We start from the raw sequence: 10691 nt of genomic DNA on the forward strand, positions 1-10691 counted from the left end.
AGAGAAACAGCCCCCAGTGGGCACAATTCCAGGCATCTGAGAGCCACACAAATGCTGGACACCGTCCCTCTTCAGGTGCCTGGGAAAGAGGGAAGGATTCAGAGAAACTGACTTAGAAACTGGACCTTTCATACAGTCCTCTTTATTTTTCCAGCAAATTTTAGTGCAGTGCAGTCACCCTGAAATAGAGATGGGTATAATTAGCAAATGCCAACACTGTGTGACTACACTGCGAGAGGGAGTCCTGTTTTCCATCTGGGCTCCTCAGTGATCATGCTGAGAGCAAAGCTGAAATTTTGATTTCTCCCCCTACAATGAAAGGGGCAATAAACTAACAGCAAAACCCCCAGCTTAAAAACTAAAAAAAAAAAAATTGGAAGTGACATTTCTCTAAAGATAGAGAAATTGTTTTGAATAAATTTGTAGGAAAAAAGCATAGGATTGGCTCAAGGAAATCTGTCCGAGCGGGTCAATGTCTTCTTTCCACAGTCCATGATGCCCCAAATGAAGAAATGTCCAACAGCAGCTCCATCAGCCACTTCCTCCTGCTGCCATTGGCAGACACGCGGCAGCTGCAGCTCCTGCACTTCTGCCTCTTCCTGGGCCTCTCCCTGGCTGCCCTCCTGGGCAACGGCCTCATCATCAGCGCCGTAGCCTGCGGCCACCACCTGCACACCCCCATGTTCTTCTTCCTGCTCAACCTGGCCCTCACTGACCTGGGCTGCATCTGCACCACTGTCCCCAAAGCCATGCACAATTCGCTCTGGGACACCAGGAACATCTCCTACTCAGGGTGTGCTGCTCAAGTGTTTTTCTTTATGTTCTTCATGTCAGCAGACTTCTATCTCCTGACTATCATGTGCTACGACCGCTACGTGTCCATCTGCAAACCCCTGCACTACGGGACCCTCCTGGGCAGCAGAGCTTGTGCCCACATGGCAGCAGCTGCCTGGGCCAGTGCTTTTCTCAATGCTCTGCTGCTCACGGCCAATACATTTTCCCTGCCCCTGTGCCATGGCAATGCCCTGGGTCAGTTCTTCTGTGAAATCCCACAGATCCTCAAGCTCTCCTCCTCTAAATCCTACCTCAGGGGGCTTGGGCTCATTGCTCTTAGTGCCTGTCTAGCACTTGTGTGTTTTGTGTTCATTGTTTTCTCTTATGTGCAGATCTTCAGGGCAGTGCTGAGGATCCCCTCTGAGCAGGGACGGCACAAAGCCTTTTCCACCTGCCTCCCTCACCTGGCTGTGGTCTCCCTGTTCCTCAGCACTGCAGTGTTTGCTTACCTGAAGCCCTCATCCATCTCCTCCCCATCCCTGGATCTGTCCCTGTCAGTTGTGTACTCAGTGGTGCCTCCAGCCCTGAACCCCCTGATCTACAGCCTTAGGAACCAGGAGCTCAAGGCTGCACTGTGGAGATTGGTGACTAGATTGGTTCAGGAACATTAAACTGTTTGTCAATTTCTGGAAATCATTTGTAATATGAGTCATTTTTGATAGCTCTTTTCTTTTTTTTTTTTGCTTGTGAGGTTTTCTACTTTTGTTTTACTCTATTAATCATATCCACAAAATCGGCTTTTGTTTGTGCCATGTCTCATTTTTTGTCTCCACCTCTGCAGTGGTCCCATATAGTGTGAATGAGAAGCTGTGCTCTTGTGTGGAAAGGGCTTACAAGGCCTTTCTGCAAGCCAGAGAGAATTAAATGATAAAAAATTCTGAAAGGAATTTTACCAAGGCTTTTGGTATGGAGACCGAGAAGAGAAGAAGGAGAAGAAAATAAGCAAGATGAAATCTGCTGCTGGGAAAAATATTTTTAGAAAATTTTGTGAAAAAGAGTGGTGGAGATGCTTTTACATCAATGAACATTATGTTGATCTATTATAATCATTGTGGAGTGTATAAAAGGTAGCATGCTGCTTAGACAGAATTTAGCCTTCTGAAATGTAGTGTGTCCTTTTGTGTGTCATGTCTGCTCCAACAGTGACACTCTTGGTGTCATTAAATGAACAAATTAATCTCTCTGATAGCAAAGAGATCCACCTTTTTTCCCCTTCTCTGGGACTGCAGCAGCAATGTCTGTGTGCAGAGCTGGGGGCAGATCAGTGCTGGCACAACAGCTCTGCTCCTGCTGGCCACACCATTCCTGATCCAGGCCAGGTGCCATTGGCCTTCTTGCCCACATGGGCACACTGCTGGCTCATGTCCAGCCTGCTGTCCATCAGTGCCCCCAGGTCCCCTTCTGCCTGGCCACTCTCCAGCCACTCTGTCCCCAGCCTGTAGCACTGCAGGGACTGTTTGTGGCCAAGTGCAGGACCCAGCACTTGGTCTTATTAAACCTCACCTTGTTGGATTGGAGCCCTGGATCCAGCCTGTCCAGGTCCCTCTGCAGAGTCCTCCTACCCTCCAGCAGATCCACACTCACACCCAGCTTGGTATCATCTGCAAATTTGCTGATAGTGCACTCAATTCCCTTCTCCAGATCATCAATAAAGATGTTAAACAGGACTGGGCCCACACTGATCCCTGCGAGACAACACTGCACACACGCTGGATATGGCACCATTTCCCACTTTCTGGGCCCACACGTTCAGCTAGTTCCTCGCCGAGGGAAGGGTGAACCACTCCAAGCCACAGGCTTCACGTTTTCTAGGGAATGCTGTGGGACTTAGTGTCAAAGTCTAAAGTTCTGGTAGACAACACCCACAGCTCTCCCTGCATCCACCAGGCCCTGGCAGGAAACTCTTGGTGGGCAGGAGCTGGGCAGGAGGCAGCCGAGTGCCCTGGCAGCAAGGCAGGCCAGGAGCACCTGGGGTTGAGTGACCAGGACATCAAGGACAGATATTATCCAGGTCACTGGGGCCTGATTTGGGTTCCTCAGGACAGGAAAGATGACTGGCAGCTGGAGCAGGGTGAGGGAAGGGCCTCCAAGGTGGGGCTGGAGCCCTTTGGCTGTGAGGAGAGGCTGAGGGAGCTGGGCTTGTCCAGCCCAGAGCAGGGAAGGCTGAGGGGCTCCTCATCCCAGCCTGGCAGTGCCACCCAGGAGGTGATGGGGGACACAGAGCCAGGCTCTTCACTGGGGGGCCTGAGGGGAGATAACTGACAATGGGTTGAAGGGGAATGAGGGGATGTCAGACAGGACATGAGCCCTTTGTTGCCGTGGGCTCAGACAGGTTCTGAAATGCTCCCCCTCCCTGGCCTTTGGGATTTTTAAATTCAGACCAAATCAAGCGTTGAACCACTTGGTCTAACCCAGTTTCTGGCAGGTTGGACTGGTTCCTTTTGAACCTCAGCTCCGTGATGATCCCAGGACGATGCTGATCCTCATTTTGGAATAGGTCAGAGAAGATGTATACAGGACAAGAATCCTCTGGGGCTGCAGCTTTTGAGGTGCACAAGCACATCTTAGTAGCTGGGGCATTTGAGTACTTTAAGAAATGCCAAAGTTTTCCCACAAGGAGAGAATAGAAATTTCCTGGAACTGTACTGATGACAGGAAAGAAACACTGCTTTTCCCCTCTGTTGGAGTCAGTGAGTCAGAGGTCTCTCTGAATTCTTCAGAGAGAAATCAGAGTGTAGGAATTGAATAAGTCCTAGAGTGAGTTCTGATGTTTTTAGTGAGTAAAAGGTCTGGATTCCACAGTAATAGCTTCTGCTCTACTGAAGGTTGCAAACATACTGATATCTTCAGCAAAGGCTCTAAGCCCACAGTTGTAGATAGGACTTAGACAAAATAGAGTTATAGCAAGAATATTGCTTACATTTCTTAGATAGAACAAAATAGATGCTAAGTGTAGTGTTATACGTAACCTGGTGAGCTAAGAAACTAGAATTCTAATGGGTTGAAGAGTAGGGGTCTGAGTTTGCTTCTTAGCCTATTGAAAAAAGCTATATAACAGTATGTATTAGGAGAGTTGTTGCTTTTAGCCATTCTGGCTTCTAGCCATTCGCTTATTGCTGCTGCCTTTTGCCACTGCTTGCCTTTGCTTTTGGTATTTCCTTTTGAGACTGATGTGCTTTGTAATAAATAACCTTTTTAACTATTAGCTGCTTTGCTTATTTAGAAGATTACCCAACAAGTAAGAGCCTAAGAGCTCAGGGCAGAAGCCTATAGAGCTCCAGGAGTTAGGTGCCTGTAGAGCACCTGAGGGTCAGAAAGAACCCTCATATCTGGAATCCACATATTTGGCATCAGTATGTTCTGGGGTGCCACTGCCTCCACCGGCCTTTTGGATGGTATGGGAATGGGTTTAGATCACTGTTCTCTCCCTGCCCCTTAGGCACCTCACAGCCACTGCTGATCTCCAGCCACGTCCCCACAAAGCCATTCTGAGGATGTCAAAACCTGCTTTTCTCAAGCCCCTCATTCCTTCTGCTGCTGCCCTTCCCTCTTACAGTTCCCCAGCAGCCTTTCAGCCCAGAAGCTGCTGAGCTCTCGGGGTGCTCGGTGCTCTCCATCTCCCACACCTCCAGCGTCTCAGGCTCACTGACATCCAGGAAGTTCAGCAGAGCTCCCTGCCCTGCTGCTCTCTGGAAGGTCTCTGCCAGCCCAGGTTTCTCCAGGGCCCCCATGCCATGGCCAGGAAGGGGAGTGGAGACACTGGGAGTAGATGCACACCCATGCTTACTATCCCATCATTTCTGGCACAGCTAAAGAGCCAAATCAGGACCTGTTCAAACTCCAGTGAAAGGTTCAGATCCTGTCAGGGATACATTGGGCCCTTTCTCATCAAGGCTGACATCAAGTACACGAGCCTTTGATTGGACATTCTCTTTACCAAAGCTGCTGTTCATCTGCCTCCTCCTGCACCCCACGGCAAACCCAAAACAACTGCAGGTGATGGCCCTGCTGCAAAGGCAGTCGTGTGGCTGGGCTCCGGGCTGCTCTCCCCATGGCCACCTCCCATCCCTTCCCTCTGGACAAAGCCATTCCAGGGCACACAGCTGCCCAGAAGCTGATGAAGTCTAGAAATAGCATCAGAGACAACTGGGCAGAAGGCCATGGCTGTACAACTCGGAAGCTGAGACATTTTGGATGTGACTTTGCAGGACTGCCTGTTCCTTTTACCTTCCCAAGCAGACAGAGTTGACTTAAAGCACCACCAAGACACAGACATGGTTCACAGATACCCGTAGGTTACTAAATGTAGGAGGATTGCTTGGCCAGATTGGACAACTTGAGCTGCTCTGACTGCTTGCTGGGGCCTTCTCAGCAATAAGGCAGAGCAGGACCCACGACAGAACCCAGAAACCATTGAAGGACCTCTCCTGCTATTGGTACATGCTGAGGATGTGAAGTCTGCACTACAGCCCCATTGCAAAGACAGCCTGAAGTGCAGTGTCCAGCTGAGCTCTTCCTTGGCTCAGTTGCTTCCATGAGCTCACATCACAGGAAAAGCTACTCAGACTCCTTCCTATTGATGCTTTAAGTTTTAGCTTTCACATTTCCCACAGTTCTGTGCTGACTTGGTGTGGGACTCCAAACTTCATTTTAAGTGTCAATAGGTTCTCTTCACAGTGGAGTTTAACACAAAATTCCTTTTCCAGTTTGAGAACCAAGGTCAACTGATATCCACAAAGCATAAAAAATGGCAAAAGTGAAGGGAGTGGACCAGGACAATGGAACTTTGTGACCTGAAGCTGTAACTGGACAATTAACCCCAATATGTTGATGAACCAATACTTATAAAAGTGTAAAAACTTGTGAGCAGGATCCATCTTGGATCCATCCTGGGTGTAGCCCTGGCCAGGCTCTTCTACTGCCTAAGGTGTATCCTTTTAAGGCCTCTTAAGAAATACCAACTTTATTTTTTTAACTCTGTCTAGTGTCTGTTCCAAATCAGCCTCTCTAGGAATCACTATAGTGCATAAAGTGACAATTTACCACACAGGACTTAGCTTGGTCTCCTTACCTCACGCCCTTTTCCCTCTGAACTCAGCTCCTGTATGTTTCTACTGATATATTTGTAGCCAATGCCATTTTTCCCTCTCTCTTCCTCTCCACTGCACATCGGGCTTGGATGCTTGGAAGGAGAGCTCTTCCGGATGGGAGGCAAGGGCTTGGAGGGAAGGACCATAGAGGGAGATGACTTGGAAAGATTCTTGGCTGTACTGTTGAGAGACAGGCCTGCAAAGTGGAGATAAAAATTGTAACAGAGGCTGCAATGCATCTAAAGCATCTAAAGCTCCATGTTTCATGGGACACATTTCCTGGAAACTTCTATATAGCAGCACAGAAAAACATGCTCCTGCCAGCAGCCCCTTGGGGCAGGCCAGGGGCACACTCTGACCCACTTTCACAGAGCTCCCAGGGGAGCAGCCTGGCCTCTGGGCTGCCCTGGGACAGCAGGAGCCCAGAGCCCTGTGCTTCCAGCAATGGCTCAGCTGCACATGCAGCCTCCTGCTCCTCTCCCTGCCCCACAGCTGAGCAGCCCTACAGCTCCACGGGGCACTGGGAGCAGCATAGCTCATGGCAGGGGCCACCTGCAGGGCAGAACTGTTCCCTGGCAATGTACACAGGCTCTCCAGGCTGGCACAAGACCCTTCTCCTGCCAGAGAGCGGCCCAGCTCCCACCTTACCTCTGTGTGAGGCTGAGCCCTGCTCACAAGAGAACACGTGAGTCAGATGACCTTCCTCCTTTATCATACCATATGCATGTCCAATGGTTGAAACTCTAGAGGGACTTTTGAATTCTTGAGAAAATTTCTTTGTTTTTGTTTTTAATGGATCTAGCCTGTGTTTAATTCCTCTGAACACTATTGAGTTATGTCTGAACGGAAAGGTGGAAAGCTCCGATGATAAGCGGGGAGGAAAGATTTCTTCTTGATGTTGGCCTTTTGTGAATACCCAGTAAAGACCCACACAGCTGTGACTGCTATTTCTGCAAACCACAAAGAGCTCTCAGCAAGCAAGCAGGCCTTCCTGGTGTTTTTATAGCACCGTAATATCATCCTCAGTGCTGGACCCAATCACCAAGCAGAGGAAGAACAGGAAATGTATCTCTAGTGAGACCCAACACTGATGGCAAAAAAAGAAACAGGACTTGCATCTCCTGACCATGTCCTATTTGTGGTCATCTGTGGCCACAGTCCCTGTCCTGGCTGACAGTATGAGTGATTTGGCTACTGTCAAAAAGTAGAAAGCAGAGTAAACTAATGACAGGATGTTGTGATGCCATGGATGTCCTTGCAGGATCACATGTAGCTGTCAGCCACCAACTCTGACACAGGGCCAGCACTGACCACCATGGACCAATCTTCCCTGAACATTGGTGGGATTTTTCTCCATTTGGTTCAGGCCTTTCAGCTCCTTTCTATCCTCACCTTTTCCTTCTGTGGCCTTTCCTTTTCCAGTAAAATCCGTGTTTGAACCCGTGCTTGTGTCTCACAGAAGTATCTGGGGTTGAATTTGGGAACTGTCTGGGATAGACAGCGACAGGAGCTGGTCCCCAGCCCTAGAACAAGGTGGGGTGACTCCAATCACCAGCAGTGGGCACAGACAGCAGAGCCAGACACGTCTCCTGCCGCTGTGTCCGTGTCACCCACAACCTTCCCAGCCCCAGCGCGGGGCTGCCCCTTTGTGACGCGCGTTTCCATGGCCACAGAACCCCCGCCCCAGCTCCATCCCTTTCCCTTCCCTTCCCAAGGGCAGCCAGCCCTGGGCCCTGCCAGGCCTGAGGGTTTGACACTGTCTAGGAAGTTGATGCTTTCCAACACTACTTTTCAAGACCTTCATCCCACTCAGTTCTGGGCTGCAGCTTGTTGGCTGGGGATTTTGTTTATTTCTCTTCACAACAAATAAAGTGCTGGGACACAACCAGCTGTTGGAAGTAAAAGAAGCTTTGCACCCCCCAGGATATGACCCCTGAATTCAGTTGGCCACCATCAAACTGAACAAACTGACCATCCAAACATTCCACCTTTGCTCTGCTTCATTGCTTCAGGGGTTTATTCCCTGCTTTCTTTATTGCAGAGACACTGAAACCCAACATAAACAGGATTTGCCTCAAAATATTTCTGACATTGGCACTTCCTGACAATTCAAAATTTTCTTAGTGGAAATGGCATGGGGCAGGTTCTTCTGAAATACTCTCCAACAGAGCGGTTAAAACTAATCATGCTTGATTTGGCAGAACTGAGCCTGAGCCAAGGGACCAGTGGGTCTGATCCCTTTTCCTGCATCAGCAAAATTATTTCTTCAAGTCTCATCTCTCGTATCTCCTCAAAGAAGCTTTTCACTCTTCATTCACTGCCCCCAGTATTTAGTGGGCCAGTATGATCAGTGTACCCGTAGGGTGGAAATTTGCCATGCAAAGGTTCTCCTTCATTGTGGCAGGGGTTTATTCCTGCTTTCTTTCCTGCAGACACACCCAAACCCAACATTGTAACACCAGCCTCAAAACGATTCTCACTTTGGCTGTCCCTGAAAATTCAGAACCATCCTCAAAGTGTTTCCCTATTCCCAGGGACAGGCTCCAAGGCTGGGCTCTCTCTTGCATGGAATGAAGAAGAGCTGCTGCACTTGCCAGCAGCTCAGGGGCTCATGATCAGGGCTCTGAATGCAGCTTTGGTGCACACTCTGCCTCCCTGAGCCGAGCAGCATTCCTGGGCATGGACACCCCTGCTGCAGCCAACATCCTCCCAGCACAGCTGCAGGAATGAGATTGCAGCAAGTCCTGGCTGAAGGAGTCTCCAGTCTGCTGCAGCCCTTCACCTGCAGTGGAATCATCTTGTGCTGCCATGGGGGAGCAAAGGGGGTGAGGGGCTCTTTGCAGATGAGGATCTCCTCAATGTGCTGCTGCTGCTGCTCCCTGGGCCTGATTCAGCTGCTGGTGCCTTTCCTCACAGCTGTACTAGGAGCCTGCCTGGAAAAATGACACTGCCAGTGCAAGTGACAGCCACCCATCTCTGCAATGCCCCTGCCCACAGGGCATCCAGCCTACCAAACTGCTCCAGTCAAGTGATGTCAGTCAACATAAAAATGCCTTCAAACAATGCATTTTCCACATTTTGTCAAAATCATGGCCACACAGTCCACATGTTGGGGGCAGACTGCTGTTGGCAGAATGGGGGCAGCCCGAGCAGCTGCTCTCCCTGTGGCTGGATGGCCATGGCAGTGCAGGCAAGCCTCTCACCGTGCCCACTGCTGTAGCACCCAGTGCTCTGGAGTTGTTCCCACTGAACTCAGGGTTCTGCTACAGCAGCAACATCACTTCACACATTTGATAACAAAGATTTGGAATGGCATACAGGACTTGCCCGAAGAACTACTAAAAAAAAAAAAAGGGGAGTGGGCAGGGGAGTTAGAATAGTTCACTCTTTCTAATACAAGCATACATGGATTTAAGCAGGGACATTGGGCTAATCATACTGGGGACTGGTTTGAAAGCCTTGTCTCTAGCCAGATTTTTTCAGGAGAAAGAAGTAGGTAAGATTTTGCAACACATCTGTGAGCAAGTCTGAGCCAGAACTCAAAGCAGAAGACAAATACTCCCAAATTTGCTACCCATGGGGAAAGGAAGCAGAAAAGCAGACAAAACAAGTGCCATTGCAGCTAAATTGCCTGCATTTATCTCATGATCCAACCTTTCTGTACAAAAGCACCTCAATTCAAATGCATAGCTGAAGATTAAGGAATGAAAGTGTTTTAAGAGCATTTAAAGCCTGGTTCCCTTTACTTTCAAGGAAAGGGAATGCTAAATTCCTTAAAAACACCAATGCCGGTCTACTTGGGACTGCATCCTTCAAAACAAGGAATGGAGGTTTAGAGCTGCAGAACTGTTTCCATTGGAAAACCCCGTTAAGACCAGAGAATCTTCCTAATAACCTGAGGCCACTAACACTGCCAAGGCCACCACTAAAGCACATGCCAGGAGAGGATGCTCTTGGCCTTCTTGGCCACCTGGGCACTCGCTGGCTCACGTTCAGCCACTGCCAACCAGCACCTCCATGACCTTTTCTGCTGGGCGGCTTTCCAGCCACTCTGCCCCCAAGCCTGTAGCCTCCCATGGCTGTTGTGGCTGAAGTGCAGGATGGGGCACTTCACCTTGTTGAACATCATACAGGTGGCCTCAGCCCATGATCCAGCCTGTCCGGGTGTCTCTGCAGACACTTTCTACCCCCCAGCAAATCAACAGTCCCACCCAGCATGGGTGTCTCTGTTCCCAGGGAAACTCGCTGACCTGTTTGGCTTGGACACTTTTGTGCGGAGCCCCGGCCCTGGGAGTGGAGGTCTGGGCTCCCAGCCGGCTCAGGGGGCCTTGGCCCAGGAGCCCCGGCAGGGGCAGCTGAGCAGCGCTGCCCCCAGGGTCACTGCCAGGGAGGAGGACAAGGGGAAGGGCCAGCAGGGCTCAGCCTCACACAGAGGTAAGGTGGGAGCAGGGCCGCTGTCTGGTGGCCACCCATTAGATGGGTTGATTCTAAAGCTGTGTGTTCACCTCACTCACTTTGTCCCTTTTACTGATCTATAACATCTAATTCCCTATCAACAACGCAGAAGGCAAGGAGTTCATCGAGTGTGGCATGCTCTGTGCACACTCTGCTGCTTCATCTGATTCTGCATCAACCCTGCACGGCCGGCAAGGACAGGGACACGCTGCAGCAGGAGCCCAGCAGGGACACCGAGGGGCTGCGAGGGCTGGAGCAGCTCTCCTGCAAGGAAAGCCTGGCACAGCCGGGCTTCTTCAGCCTGCAAAAGAG

At 50.1% G+C, this 10691-nt stretch overlaps 1 protein-coding gene across 1 annotated transcript; it reads left to right on the forward strand.

Moving 5' to 3' along the window:
• Positions 1-510: 510 nt before the first annotated feature.
• Positions 511-1445, forward strand: LOC130266555 (olfactory receptor 14J1-like). Its single transcript, XM_056515806.1, has one exon. The coding sequence runs from the start codon at positions 513-515 to the stop codon at positions 1443-1445; it is 933 nt and encodes a 310-aa protein (XP_056371781.1). The 5' UTR covers positions 511-512.
• Positions 1446-10691: the final 9246 nt, after the last annotated feature.

The sequence above is a fragment of the Oenanthe melanoleuca genome, unplaced genomic scaffold (genome assembly GCF_029582105.1).
Source record: "Oenanthe melanoleuca isolate GR-GAL-2019-014 unplaced genomic scaffold, OMel1.0 S084, whole genome shotgun sequence".
NCBI classification, from domain to species: Eukaryota; Metazoa; Chordata; class Aves; order Passeriformes; family Muscicapidae; genus Oenanthe; species Oenanthe melanoleuca.

Excerpts from the sequence above, each read along its gene's own strand:
- LOC130266555 (XM_056515806.1), top strand. The coding sequence starts at position 513 with ATGTCCAACAGCAGCTCCATCAGCCACTTCCTCCTGCTGCCATTGGCA.